The 16,046-nt window shown below is 38.3% G+C and overlaps 1 protein-coding gene and 1 pseudogene across 1 annotated transcript in view; one reads left to right on the plus strand and one right to left on the minus strand.

Moving 5' to 3' along the window:
• SWT1 (SWT1 RNA endoribonuclease homolog (S. cerevisiae)) overlaps positions 1-16,046 on the minus strand; it is a 144,331-nt gene that overhangs the window by 111,327 nt on the left and 16,958 nt on the right. Inside the window, exons 4-7 of the mRNA XM_011973265.1 lie at positions 14,628-14,686; positions 7,811-8,552; positions 2,306-2,365; positions 709-820 (exon numbers count right to left, since the gene is read on the minus strand). Coding sequence (XP_011828655.1) covers positions 709-820; positions 2,306-2,365; positions 7,811-8,552; positions 14,628-14,686 — 973 coding nt within the window. The remainder of the gene's footprint in view (positions 1-708; positions 821-2,305; positions 2,366-7,810; positions 8,553-14,627; positions 14,687-16,046) is intronic.
• Positions 11,223-11,634, plus strand: LOC105534559 (annotated as a pseudogene).

A 16,046-nucleotide genomic window follows, 5' to 3' on the forward strand; every position in this document is an offset into this window, starting at 1 on the left:
TCAAAAAAAAAAAAAAAATCAAAATTTTACAACATGAACAAGAAATCAATAAATATAATACCTTCAAGCAATCTGTATTCTTTCTTCTTTTTTTTGAGAGAGAGGGTCTAGTTCTGTCACCCAGGCTGGAATGTGGTGGCGCAATCTTGGCACACTGCAGCCTCAACCTCCCAGGCTCAAGCAATCCTCCCACCTCAGCCTCCTGAGTAGCTGAGACTATAGGCGCATGCCATCACACCTAGCTAACTTTATTTTCTATAGACACGAAATCTCACTATGTTGCCTAGGCTGGCCTTGAACTCCTGGGTTTGGGCAATCCTCCCATCTCAGCCTTCCAAAATGCTGGAATTACAGGTGTGAGCAACTGTATCAGTTATTTTGCGTTATTTCTGATCAGTGCTTTATGTAGTTGAAATTGTTAAAGTTACAACAGCAAAAAAAAAAGACAACTCATAATCCTAATTACTGCCTCTTGACAGAAAAAGAGAAAATATATCTAACTATCTAATAATGTGAAATATGTAAAACTAATAAGACAAATATTGGATCTAATTCCTGTAGCTAAAAAAATAAACTATTACTTTATCATTCATTTCAAGTGAGCATATTTTTTAACATTTTTCATCAAAATATTATAAAAACTGAATATTGGCACATTAATTTTTAGGAAAGCATAGGAGAGCATAAACGTCAACATACAGGGTATACCAGAGGAAGAATGTACATCATCTTCTAAGTCAATTTCCATATTCATTAACTCTCCAGGTAAATCCACACTTTTTCCCACACGTGCAGCATGAAGCTCTTCTACTATCTGCATCTAAATTGTAAAAGACCCCAGTGAAATATTTTGAGTTACTTTGCAGATTGACAAGAGAAGAAAGCAATTAATTCTTAATTCACTTGAGATGGTTTATGGAAAGAAAAATTTTAAAAAACTCTGAAGGCAGCATAGTAAAACAATAAAGATTTATAAACACACACATGGTTTTCAAAATAGTTTTCTTCTTACCTCCGCAACCTTATGCAAACAAATTATTTAACAACTTTGGATCTCAGTTTGTTAATTCACAAAATAGGAATCTTTAATATCTATTTCCTTTAGGATTTTTGTGAGAAATAAATGAAATAAGCTAGGTGAAGCTCCTTGCACAGAGTCAAATACCTAGACATTAAAGTAAGTTCATTCTCATTTCAATTCTCACTTCATTTTAGGAGTCAAAATTTTTTTATCTTGACTGTGAGCATTCTTCTTGAGATTTCTAAGATTATTTATGAACTATCATAAACTGAAATCTAGATTTTAAAAACATTCTCACTTCACAGAAATACTTCTCTGATGTTATTCTGACACAAAGAAATGAAATACAATCTAGCTTTAGATCAGAGATGAGACACCTTTCTTCTATCAAGGAGCACCTCAAAACAGAAAAATACAATTGACTGTCACAAATAAAAATCAATTAATATAGTTTGAGAGTTGTTTTGTTTTGTTTTGAGACAGAGTCTTGCTCTGTCACCCAGGCTGAAGTGCAGCGGCACAATCTTGGCTCACTGCAACCTCCATCTCCCAGGCTCAAGTAAGTCTCCCGCCTCAGCCTCTTGAGTAGCTGGGATTACAGGCATGCACCACCACGCCCAGCTAATTTTTGCATTTTTAGTAGAGACGGGGTTTCGCCATGTTGGCCAGGCTGGTCTCAAACTCCTGACCTCAGGTAATCCTCCCGCTTTGGCCTCCCAAAGTGCTGGGATTACAGGCTTGAGCCACCATGCCCGGCCTGAAAGTCTTTAAATAGACAATTACAAAGTGTTCCACAAATCTTATCTTAACTTAGGACAAGTGAGCATAAAATTCTATGAAGATCAGTCAGGGGACTCTGGTTGGGAAATGAAACAACCTTTTTAGGTAAACACTCATGTACTCTCATTTTCATTGAATAATGTTTTCATCTGACGATTTTTAAAATGAAGTAAAAACAGGTTAATGTCCTACTGCATTTTGGCAACCCTAGGCATAAACACGGAAAGTGTCACAAAATTAAATCAAAATTCAGATTACTTGTGGGCCACTGGTTTCATGCTCTTTGTTCACAACAGATAACCTTACTAGAAACAAAAAGTACTAAGGTATACTTTTCTGAATAGTTTTGCATGACTTCATAAAACCTTACATATTGATTTAAATAGAGACATCACTGTATTTTCATATTATCAAGGTTTCTACAGTCATTATTTTTTATTAGAAGTAGGAACTGTTTGACTTAATTTCACTAAAAATTTCAAAGTAAATAAGAATATCAGTAACCTCTTGGTCTGTATCCTGGATACTTTCAGATGACACTGAAGAACATGGTGCTTCAAAACTCTGAAATGAAAGTAATTTCATTAGCTAAGAATAAAGCGTAACCTAAATAGGGTTTTTCAACCTTGTCACTATTAACCTTCAGGGTCAGATAATTCACTTTAGGGGTTGCCCTGTGCATTGTAGGATGTTTAGCAGCATCAATGACCTCTATCCTCCAGAATGTCAGCAGTACTACCCACCTACCCCTACTCCCCAAATTTTTTTTTTTTTTTTAAAGACAGGGTCTCACTCTGTCACCCAAACTGGAGTTCAATGGCATGATTATGGTTCACTGCAGCCTCAACCTCCTGGACTCAAGTGATCCTCCCACCTCAGCCATCTGAGTAGCTGGGACCACAGGCACACCAACACACCTGGCTAATTTTTGTATATTTTGTAAAGATGGGGTTTTGTCATGTTGCCCAGTCTGGTCTCAAAACTCCTGAGCTCAAGTGATCCACCCGCCTCAGCTTCCCAAAGTGCTGGGATTACAGGCCTGAGCCACAGTGCCAGCCCCACCCTCAGTCTTGACAATCAAAAATGTCTCCTGGCATTGCCAAATGTCCCCTGAGGGGCAAAATTGCCTCCAGATGAGAAAGTGCCCCTAGAACAGAGAAGCCCCATTCTATCAAGTCATGAAACATGGTAGAATTCTTTATATACAGATTCATAAAAATACTATATTCTAAGAATAAAATTACATGCCACCCTAAAAAAAGAGAAATAATGAATGCAAAGGTAAACAAGGTGGCCTTCAGTGGTGAAAAATTTTCATCCAGGAGTAACTAAGTCATTTCTACAAGTGACATGATAAAACAACAAAAGGAACTTGAGGATTATAATAAGGCTAAAAAGGAAAAGCTGAAAAATGCACAGTTATATTATATGTAGTTAGAGCACCAGGGGTTTGTGTTTTATTTTTTGTCAACAAAGTTTGAAAAATCTCTCTCCAAATTCCAATTTTCCACTGGCATTTCTTCTGAGTGGATGAGACCCACCTGACTCTACATAACATACAGGTGACAGGAAACTCAGCAAAAGAACAATTGAACGAAATAATCTTCTAAGAATTCTCCAAGATAACGCAAAACTAACATGTATTTTATGGAAAGCTATTTCTGCTATGAACTACAAACACTCTTCTTTGAGACAGAGTCTCATTCTGTTGCCCAGGCTGTAGTGGCACGATCTCAGGTCACTACAACCTCCACCTCCTGGGTTCAAGAGATTCTTCTGCCTCAGCCTCCCAAGTAGCTGGGACTACAGGTGCCTGCCATCACACCCGGCTAATTTTTGTATTTTTAGTAGAGACAGGGTTTCACCATGTTGGCCAAGCTGGTCTCAAACTCGTGACCCCAAGTGATCTGCCCACCTCAGCCTCCCAAAGTGCTGGGATTATAGGCACAAGCCACTGCGCCCACACAAACATACATCGTATGTAGAAATGTACATCATATGAGAAATCTCTGCAGCGCATCGTATAGTTTCTTTTGGTCTCTATGTAGAATTACTACACAAACCAAAAGAGGTACATAGCAAGAATATTAAGTCGCATCATATGTAGAAATGCTTTACTGAGAATTCAGCTTCCACCCTAACTTTCCGGCTAAATGTTTTACTGGGAATTCAGCTCCTACCCAACATCAAACTTCACATGATATAATAACATACACTTCACAAACATAGGCTCATCATAGTTGTACTATTTCATGACCCTGAGATTCAGAATCCCTTCTCCATATAACTTTAAATCTTACTGATCTTTAAAGTTCTCTTTAAGAAGTGCCAAACAAGCCAGAGATTATTATCAGAACTTCTTGTGGCTTTTGACATTGTACATCTCTTTATTCTCTTCCTTTGATTACTATTACCCTTTGCTCTCTCTGTTCATGGGCCACCTACAGTGACTTCAATGAATTTTCTACCACCAAACAATCCAGAGAAGTTCATGCATTTAACTGTTTGCCTCCCCCACCATGCCTTATTAAATACATAGGTTGGGATAAAGCCTTTCCTGAGGATGACAAAAGGGAATATGGTAACGAAGATAATAATGGCTCTATCTACCAAAGTGATTCCAAATGGAAAACACAATTAACATTATTTCCTTGACTGTGGTTCAGTGGCTGTCTTCCATCTGCAAGATATGAGATAAAAACCAGTCTTTCCCATGATACAAAATCATCCATTGTCTAGAGACCCTGGCTTTCTCTGGCTTTCTCTCCAACTTGCTTTCCTACAGATTCTCTACCCATCTTGACTCTAGTCATACTGACAACCTATATGCTCATGTACCTTCCTTCCATGCAATTTTACAACTCTGTGCCATTACACACACTGGCCCTCTACCCTAGCTGGACAGCACTTCTAGTCCTCACCTGACATGTCCTTCGAGATGAGGCTTTAGAACTACCACGTTAGTGAGCCCTTCCTTAATTCACCCGGAGATTTATACTAACATCACACCCAATTCTTAGGACTCTGATATTTACTTCACTATAGTACAATCATATTTTTGTACTTACTAGTCTGCCTCCCTGGGACCTTCTTGAGGCTAACATCTTACTCATGTCTAAATCCCTAGTACCTAGAAAAATAATAGGTACCTTTAATAGCTGTTTGATAAATGAATTCCTACTTTACAGTCTTGTAAGAATTAAATGTAATGCTGTTTTTAAAAATAGACCATAAACCATAAATCTCTAGGACATTAATTTTCAATGAGGGGGAGGTTTGCAATTTGAGAGGGGTCTGTATCAAAGAACTATAAAACCTAAGAAACAAAAGAAGTTATTTTTTTCTTTAGAAAGCATAACAGAATTACTAAATCCAGAAAATACAATTATTTTCCTTGTAAAGTACACTCATTATTTTAGGAAAACAATTATCTATTGAGGAATTAGTGGGTAAAACATAAAAACAAACAGGGTATTAAGATGATTATCTGCTGTCAATAATACGCTGAAGATAATATACACAAGATAAGGATATTTACTTGCTGTTTCTGTGTCTAAACGACTTTAAGCCTGATAATACTGCTATCAGAGAGGTTTTTAAAGAGTCTAAATTCCAATAACTGGAAAGTGGTCATGTAAAAACTGCTTCTTCTGCAACTTAATATTCTTGCTATGTACCTCCTTTGGTTTGTGTAGTAATTCTACATAGAGACCAAAAGAAACTACACGACACACTGCAGAGATTTCTCATACTATTCCTTAGATGCATAGCACAATGGGAAAACCAGGCAACGATACAATGATGATCACTGAACATACTGGCAACTTCAAGTTCCTTTCTTTCATTCTACTCTAGAGAAATGGTTATAACACAAGAAGAAAAACTGGAGGTTTTTCCTTTAAGAAAGCAGTGAAAACAAACTCAATTCAAACTCAATTCTTGCCCTCTTGGGGCCCCTTCCAGTTCACAACCTAAAAATACTCATCCCCAAGCTCTTCTGGCCTCCTTAGTTATAATTCCTCCATTTTTCATAAGAAATATCTTACCATTGCAATCCACAGTCTTTTTTTTTTTTTTTTTTTTGAGACGGAGTCTTGCTCTGTTGCCCAGGCTGGAGTGCAGTGGCGCAATCCCGGCTCACGGCAAGCACTGCCTCCCGAGTTCACGTCGCCTCCCGGATTCACGCCATTCTCCTGCCTCAACCTCCCAAATAGCTGGGACTACAGGTGCCCGCCACCACACCTGGCTAATTTTTTGTATTTTTAGTAAAGATGGGTTTCACTGTGTTAGCCAGGATGGTCTTAATCTCCTGACCTTGTAATGTGCCCACCTCGGCCTCCCAAAGTGCTAGGATTACAGGCGTGAGCCACCGGGCCTGGCCACAGTCCACAGTCTTAATACCTAAAAGCAGGTAGGCTTACCCATCCCTGTTTATCAGTGGTCTCTACATATCAGAATTTCTGAAGTTCTAAAGTTCCGAGGTTCCACAATTCTAAAAGTTCTCTTGAAGATAGTAACTTTATTTGCCATAGAAACAAAATTATAGAGATTAGGTTCTCAAAGTAGTCCATAAATTCCAATTACATTACATAATTTTAAAGCAAAATAGATGTGCCAAGCTTTCTAGCCTAGATCCCTGCTCATGTAGCTCCCTCTGCCTAAAATATCCCTGCTTCTCCCATTCCACCTCCCTTCACCGTCACCTAACTTCTACTCATTCTTTAGGTCTGTTTAAATGTTACTCCCTCCAGCCTCCAGTAAACCCTTTTTTTTTTTTTTTTTTTTTTTGAGACAAGGTCTCTTTCTGTCATCTAGGTTGGAGTGCAGTTGCACAATCGGCTCACCATAACCTTGAACTCCTGGGCTCAAGTGATCCTCCCACCTCAGTCACCTGAATAACTGGGACCACAGACTCACACCACCACACCCAGCTAATTTTTATTTTTTTGTAGAGACCCGACTCGGTATGTTGCCCAGGCTGGTCTTGAATTTCTGGCCTCAGACAATCTGCCTGCCTGGGCCTCCCAAAACACTGGAATTACAGACGTGAGCCACTGTACCCAGTCCCCTCCAGTATACCTTTCTAAACTAATTCTTTCATGATATACTAAAGCTATAAAATCCCCTGCTGTGTATTCTCTTAAGTGATAGGTATTTTACTTATCATATTTAAGGAAATTGCTTGTGTCTCTCTTCACTTGAATCAGTCCCTGAAAACAGACTGTGTTATCTCTTACAAGATATTTTATTGCAGTGCCTGGTACACGGTGACACTGAAAAAAATTATCTGTTTAGTCTCTTATACACATCTAAAGATATTTTATTGCAGTGCCTGGTACACGGTGACACTGAAAAAAATTATCTGTTTAAAGACTATTCAGAATATTGTCCCGAGTGTTCTCCAGCATACAATGCTTTTTTCAAAGGACTATCTGTAGCTGCTTCTCACCACATTTTTACACATTCCCTTCTTCTATTATGAATCCTTGATACCTGCCAAAATATCTGTCTAAAAAAGTTGGAATTAAAGAGAGTAAAATAAAGAAACCGACATATAACTTCATGAATAAATTTGAATCAGCCATCTATGATTATCATCAGTAACAGAAACAACTAAAAAGGCCATGTGTAGTGGCTCACATCTGTAATCCCTGCACTTTGGGATGCTGAGCAGGAGTGAACTGTTTCAGCCCAGGAGTTCAAGACCAGCCTAAGCAACATGGTGAAACCTCATCTCTACAAAAAACACCAAAGTTAGCCCAGTGTGGTGATGTGTGCCTATAGTCCCAGCTACTAGGGAGGCTGAGGCAGGAGGATTGCTTGAACCCAGGAGGTCAAGGCTGCAGTAAGCCAGGATCGTGCCACTGCACTCCAGCTTGGGCAACAGAGTGAGACCCTGTCTCAAAAACAAAAAACAAAAAAAGAAAAAATACAGAAATATAGAAAAAACTTAACTATATTAATAAACTCTCAGTTAAAACCTATCTTCTTCATTTTTTACCATCTTACCTGGGTTAGGTTTTCACTAGAATATGAATCATTACTTTCTTGACGGCCATAATGATGTTTTCGTTTCCATTCATGAACAGTCTGCTTATATGTGAAATCTGAAAGTAAATGTTCAGTTTTCTGCCTAGTTACATTTAATGAAACCTGGGAGCTTTCCAGGTATTCTTTTTCTTCCTGCTTAGTCTTCAACTTGTTAGAATCTAAATTGAAGACATTTTCTTCTACAAGTTTCTGGAGGGTGTCATGAGATTTTATAGGGATTTTGAAACTGATCTTCTGTCTTCTAGATTCCAAGGGTTCCTTCATTATCTTGTTGGAGTTATAATCCTGAGAAAATTGATTTCTCTTCCATTTCTCTAAGACACATTTTTCAGAATTGTCTCTAAATTTATTGTTTCTTTCTTTCTTGAGTTCTTTCATCTTCTCTCTCTGAACAAGTAAATGAGACCATTTATTTTCACTTGCCTGGCCTTCGGCTTTAAGTTTCACATCACTGGCAATCTTAGAACTACTAAGGCTTTTAATTCCATGGTCAAGCTTGCTCCTAGCATTTGTCAATTTGATATCTTTATGTTTAAAGTCTACACATTTATGTATGTCTCTTTTAGTTCCATTTGAAGAAGGACTCTGTGATATAATTTGATTGTCATTTGAATTTGATGCTTCTTGGAGTTTAATAGGTCTTTGGGATGAAGAACTGATTTTTGGTCTCCTTCTGAGAGTGTCAATTTCTACACTCAATCTGTAAAGCAGCACAGAAACCTGGGTTACATTATAATTATACATAATGTTACACGCTATCATTTTAGTTAGAATAACAGAATTGGGCTGACATTAAGCTTCATAAAAAGTAAGAAATAGCTACATTAAGAATGAAGTGGAAAGGATTACTCACTTAATGGTGTTAGAATAATTAGTTTGTTATTTGCAAAAAAAAATTACAACTTTAAATAGTACCAAACATAAATTCCAAATGGATTAAATATTTAAGTGCAAAATAATTATTATCATCATAATAATTTTGTACTTCGTATTAAACCCTTAAAAACCAGTGAGTAAAAACAGAATGCATGTTTGATTTCTTTTTTTTTTTGAGATAGGTTCTCACTCTGCTGCCTAGGCTAGAGTGCAGTGATGCAAACATGGCTCACTGCAGCTTCAACCTCCCAGGCTCAGGCAATCCTCCTACCTCCCAGACTACCACATAACTGGGACTACAGGAGCATGCCACCATGCCTAGCTAATTTTTGTAATTTTTTTGTAGTGACAAAGTTTTGCTATGTTGCCCAGGCTGGTCTCGAACTCCTGGGCCCAAGAGATCCACTTGCCTTGGCCTCCCAAGGTGCTGGGATTACAGGTGTGAGCCACTGTACCCCGGCCTATCCGATTTCTCTTTTTCTTTTTTTGAGACAGCATCTCACTTTGTCACCCAGGCTGGAGTGCAGTGGCGTGATCTCGGCCCACTCCAAACTCAACATACCAGGCTCAAGAGATCCTCCCGCCTCAGCCCCCTGAGTAGCTGGCACTACAAATGTACACTACCACATCTGGCTAATTTTTGTATTTTTTTTTTTAACGTAGAGACAGGGTTTTGCCATGTTGCCCAGGCTGGTCGAACTCCTGGGCTCAAGCCATCTGCCCACCTTAGCCTCCCCAGTGTGCTGAGGCTACAGGCATGGGCCACTACGCCCAGCCTGATTTTTTAATAGAGAACTTCCCAAACTTAAAAACAGTGGGATAAATAACAAAGGAAAACACTGATAATATGTGACTATTTACTTTAAAACCTTAGCATATTAAAAATTAATTAAAATGTTAAGAACTAGGAAATGGTATTTGTTAGATGTACTAACTTCTAGAAAAATAATATGTTAATAAGCTTATTAGCCTTAGTAAATAAAAATTTCATCAAAAACTACTAAGATTCTAGAATAGGGCATAAACAAAAAATTAATAAAAGAAAATGGCTAATAAACATTTTTAAAAAGTTTGACTTCTCTAGTAATCACAGACATGCTAATAATAACAATAACATACCATTTTCTTCTTCTTCTTTTTTTTTTTTTTTTGAGACAGTCTCATTTTGTCGCCAGGCTGGGTGCAGTGGCGCAATCTTGGCTTACCGCAACCTCCGCCTCCCAGGTTCAAACGATTCCACTGCCTCAGCCTCCCAAGTAGCTGGGACTACAGGCACACACCATGACGCCCGGCTAGTTTTTTGTATTTTAGTAGAGACGGGGTTTCACCATGTTGGCCAGGATGGTCTCGATCTGACCTCGTGATCTGCCTACCTCGGCCTCCCAAAGTGCTTGGATTATAGGTGTGAGCCACCACAGCTGGCCCATACCATTTTCTTCTATCAAATTAGCAAAGATTTTATAATAACATCAAATACTGACAAGGGGTTGTAAAATGGACATTCTCACATGTTGCTGGTAGAAATGTAAAACAACATAACAGTCCCACAAAGAAATCTGAATATAAACTAAAAACTCCAAAAATGGTCATTTTTTTACGTCTGGAATTCCCATTTTAGAAACCTATACCAAGGTGAAAAAAATCAGAAATGAAAAAAATATTCAGGATTACTTATAATAGCAAAACAATCAGGTACAAAGTAACTGCTAAAATTTTGGAAATGACTTTAAAAAGTGGTATATTCATATGATGGAATACTATAGTTTTTTTAAAAGGATGTTTATGAAAAGTCTTCTGTGACATAAACCATATCGAAAATCAAAAACAAGCAGGATACAAATCTGTACATATAATATGGTCTCAACACCTTAAACAAGCATAGTAAAAACACCAGAGAGAAAGGCACTAAAATGTTAGAAACAGCAATAGCTAGAGGTGATAATTATATTTTAGTGCTTAATAAAAGTAGATATTACTTTGTAGTCAGAAAAAAAAGGGGGAAAATATCAAACACAATCTATTAATTTATATCAGTAAATCTGTGCCTTTTCAGTGCCATCACTCTGGCAGGCACCCAAGAGGCAGTAGAGGACACAGCAGATACAGTCTTTACCCTCAGTTAGGTTACAGCCCAACAGGAGTGATACACTTAACAAGTGACTTCTCAAATAATTAATTATGTAACAGCAAACCATAAACAGAGTTTTTATAAGAGTTTCACCTGAGTTTCCAGCACATATGCACGCATGAATGTAAGTATGTCTTTGCTTGTTTGACAGAGTCTCAATCTATCACCTAGGCTGAAGTTCAGTGGTGGCATGCGACTGTAGTCCCAGTTACTTGGGAGGCTGAGGTGGGAGGATCACTTAAGCCCAGGAGTTGGAGGCTGCAGTGAGCCGAGATTGTGCCACTGCACTCCAGCCTAGGCAACAGAGTGAGACCCTGTCTCAAAAAAAAAAAAAAAAAAAATGCCCTCTCCACCTTCACTGCCACCATGGCACCCATGAAAAACCTTGTGGTAAAGGGGGGCAAAAAAAAAAAAACAGGTTCTGAAGTTCACTCTTGATTGCATCCACGCCATAGAAGATGGAATCATGGATGCTGCCAATTTCCAGCAGTTTTTGCAAGAGAGGATCAAAGTGAACAGAAAAGCTAGGAATGTCGGTGGAGGGGTTGTGATCAAAAGGGCAAGGGCAAGATCACCATGACTTCCAAGATGCCTCTTCCTAAAAGGTATTTGAAATAAGAAGTATTTGAAGAAGAACAATCTACAGGATTAGATGTGCGTAACTGCTAACAGCAAAAACAGTTATGAATTACGTTACTTCCAAATTAACCAGGACGAACAAGAGGAGGAGATGAGGATTAAAATTCATTTACATGGAATATTTTATATGCGTTCTTGAATAAAACTTGGGAACCAAAATGGTGGTTCATCCTTGTATCTCTGCAGTATGGATTGAACAGAAAATTAGAAATCACAGTCAAAGGGCTTCATTTGGGCTGCCACACACTCATTTGTAACTAGACTTTTTTTTTTCTGTTTGAAAATTTCAATTCTTATGGCAATACCAGAATAGAAGGAGATGGTGACTTCAAGGGAACTGACAACCACTGGGCAGGTAGATAAGGGTGTGGAGATGTAGGCTGCAGATAGTCACTGTTTTATTTTAAAAAGTATGACTGTCAATCGTCTCTGGTGCTTTTCTCAAAAAAAATGATTCAGGAATACAAGTGGGCTTCTCTCATTACTTAAAAGAAAACAAGTGACATCTGTCTAAGATTCCCTGTGGAAAATGACAGTGTCAATAAAATGCAGGTTTCTGGGCCCTTCATCTTACTTTCATTTTTTTATTACAAATTTGTCTTGATGTACACAGTTATGTATACTAATCATTTTCTTCCTATAGAAAGAAACTGTGCTCCTTCAGCACTGCTGCATAGTCCATCACCCACCATAAAAGGCTTGGAGAGAGACTGAAAAGTCCCAGGTTCTAAATTAAGTAAATATGTACAAGAATGAATTTACACATAATCTGTTTCTACAAGTCTTTGCAACAAACTGTCACTTTGGTTTCCAGCAGAGGGAGCCAGAGGAATAGAGCTTCCAGATGTGGCCTCCTGTGTGGGGCCCAGAGTTAGCGGCCCTTCAGGCCGAGAGCTCTGGAGGCTCTCCTGAATGCGGTGGCACGAAGAAGTGACTGGGAAACCTCCCATGCCAAGGAGACAGGAGGTGCCCAGGAAATAGCTGCTTCATGCTACTTAGGCCATGACTAGATTTAATGTCAGAAGTCATTGTACAAATAGTGGTGTGCCTCAGTGCACGCAGAGGCTAGAGAACCACCAGAGGGGGCTACCAAAGTTAGTATGACAGAATTGTTGCAGTGACTTTGAAAGAGACCCTGATGGCTTGTGGTGCCCTCCAGAAATTTGAACAATAACGCAGAAGTGTCTGCTCTGTTTTAGAATTTACGGTGTATAAAATTCATGTTTTTAAAAAAGCTTGCCTACAGTTGGTTTCCACACCTGAAATTGTTGTGCTCTGAGAGTTGCATAGCTGAAAATTCAATGTTCAAATTCTACCTTGGCTCCAATTTAACATTTGGTGCTTTGTGGATTGAGTTGAACATGCTGAGGCTTTGCAATTTCACTTGTGGTAATAACAGCGCTAGCATTTTCTCTTTCTGTGCAAATTTCTTTGAAGCATAATTGCTTGCATATTTCTTCTCTGCCTTCAGAGAAGGCAGTTTCTTTTAAACTTCACTGAAGCATCAATAGCTCTCTGGCAATGTCCCTCACCAAGATCATTAACTATAAGTTTGTGCCTTGAGTTTACAAATTTTACTTGTGTGTTGCACTGATGCTCCCATGTAGTAATTTTTAGTTTAGTTGTAAAAAAAATTAATCCTGGGCTGAAGTTAGCATTTCAGTTCTTAAAAAAAAAAGGAAAAAAAAATGTGTGTGTGTGTGTAGAGATGGGGTCTCACTACGTCGCCCAGGCTGGTCTCAAACTCCTGGCTTCAAGTCTTCCTCCCACCTCGGCCTCCCAAAGTGCTGGGAATACAGGTATGACCCAGTGTGTCCAGCTTCTTGCATATATATATTTTTTATTTTTTATTTTTTTTTTTTGAGCTGGAGTCTCGCTGTGTCGCCCAGGCTGGAATGCAGTGGCGCAATCTCCGCTCACTGCAAGCACCACCTTCTTGCTTTTATTTTTACTGCTAATACATTTCTATGTATTCAAACCATGGAACAGGAATTACAGAAATGGTGTGCTGTAACTGCCTTTCCCGATGATAAAATTATCTCTAGTTTTTCATCTGTATTATGGCTTTCACTATTTGCACACCAATTTCAGAAATTTCTCTAGAGTTGAATTAACAGGGATATTTCTACAAAATGTTTTATATTTTACCCTCTTACATATCAATATAATATCAAGGGCCAAAAAATGTGCCCTTAAACAAAAGGTAACTAGTTTGAAGTCAAATAGTGTTTTAGAAATTAAAATTTTAAAAAAAGAAGGATATCAGTGTAAAAGGACTTAAAATAGTTCAAAAAATGTAGCAAGGGATAGTCAACATAATACGAAATTAGTGCAAGAATATACTTCAACAGAGAATAACACAGAAGCAAAGTATCACCAAAAAACAGGAGATGATTCAGAAGAAAAACTGAAGAAAAGACAGGCAAGTTGAAATTTTTTGTTTTTAGCAAACACTAACTGAGACTGTCGGGAAGCAGAACTTTTATTTATAATATTTAATGCTATCTTGTTCTCCCTTAACTTCTTATTTTTGGAGAAACCTTGATCTTACCAAGTATTATCACACGTTATAACTTTGTATACTCCCCTATTAGCAGCAAGTACTTTCTGCACCAAAATTTCACTGAAATTTTTATCCAAAAGGTGCAGAAATTAAAGAATAATAATTTCCATTATTCTGACCATCATTCCCCAACTTCTCTAGCTATAACCACATACTGGTTAATAAACACGGTTTTAAAGCCATATCAATTCTGTAAGATACATACTCTCTTCATGGGTAATACGTGAAAATGATTTATCCAAAATCTCTAATTTAGCCTCATAACTTACTTCAGTATCGTATGCAATGCAGTTATGCATCTTATAATCATGTGCCAAAATCAAACCACTTGAGATAAAAATGTACATTTTAGTGTTATTTACACAACAGTTTTCATAGACTTTTATTTCACCCAACTCTTTCTTAAATTTATAGTAATATTAAGAGAATTCTATAATCATAATCAGTGATATAGCTAGAGATATTTGCATACAAAACAGTCCTCTTCAAAGTAAATTAAAAAAATTTTTAATCTGAATATTTAGTCTAATTCTAAACCAAAATAGTAAAATTAAAAAGAAGAAATTTACCTTTTCTGTTCTTGTCTTCTTTTTATATTATAGTACAGAACATCTACATGATCTGATTTCTGAAATTTTAAAAAAAAGTCTATCATTTAGGAAACATTAATTGTGTACTGGTACATATTTTTTCCCACAGTTTATGATAGTGAATAGGCTGACACAATACTTTTAATTAATCCTTCCAATATTTTGGTGAGACACATATTATCATCATCCCCGTTTCACAAAACTCAAACAGAGGTAGGTATCTTCCTTAAAGTCACAGAGCAAGTCCGCAGCACAGCAGTTATCTGAAACTAGATCTGTCTGACTCTCTCTGCGCTACCGTCCTGTCTCTCTATGTACTCCGAGGAAACAGGGCCAAGAACAAGAAAGATAAGACAGACACAAAATATAATCCATGTCCTAAAGAGCTTAGAGCTTATGGTTTTACATAAAATAATAAAGACAAAAGAAGTCGAACATGTACAAATAACCTACTATAAGGATGTAACTAGGCCGGGCGCGGTGGCTCAAGCCTGTAATCCCAGCACTTTGGGAGGCCGAGGCGGGCGGATCACGAGGTCAGGAGATCGAGACCATCCTGGCTAACATGGTGAAACCCTCTCTCTACTAAAAAATGCAAAAAACTAGCCGGGCGAGGTGGTGGGCGCCTGTAGTCCCAGCTACTCGGGAGGCTGAGGCAGGAGAATGGCGGGAACCGGGAGGCGGAACTTGCAGTGAGCTGAGATCCGGCCACTGCGCTCCAGCCTGGGCAACAGAGCCAGACTTCGTCTCAAAAAAAAAAAAGAAGGTTAACACTGCAAAAATAAATAGAAACCCAGCTTAACTATATGACAACAAGTAAATTCTTAAAACACAATTCTGCATCCCTGGAACTTCCACTACCTTATCTTATACCCACCACAACTACGTAGCTAACCTGGATACATACATAACTTCAACTTGAATGTGGTAAGTACATTACCACTAACCTATGAATTAGTTTATTGTGTTTAATCTGCATCACTGTTTCTAATTATTTGTGTGACAGTGGAAAGAACTCTGGACTTGGTTCTGTTGCTGTACACAGTTATGTGGCCTTGAAAAAGTCACTTAACCTTCTAGATTTCAGTTTCTGAATCTGAAAATGCAAACAATGTATCAGCCTCGGCTACCTCAAAAGGAGACAAATATAACCTTTGGGAGGCAGAGGCAGGCGGATCACTCGAGGTCAGGAGTTTGAGACCATCCTGGCCAGCAAGGTAAAACCCTGTCTCTACTAAAAATACAAAAATTAGATGGGCGTGGCAGTGCATGCCTGTAATCCCAGCTATTAAGGAGCCTGAGGCAGGAGAATCGCTTGAACACAGGTGGTAGAGGTTGCAGTGAGCTCAGGTGGCACCACTGCACTCCAGTCCGGGGCAGCAGAGCAAGACTCTGTCT

This window comes from Mandrillus leucophaeus, unplaced genomic scaffold, assembly GCF_000951045.1.
Source record: "Mandrillus leucophaeus isolate KB7577 unplaced genomic scaffold, Mleu.le_1.0 Scaffold1000, whole genome shotgun sequence".
NCBI lineage: Eukaryota > Metazoa > Chordata > Mammalia > Primates > Cercopithecidae > Mandrillus > Mandrillus leucophaeus.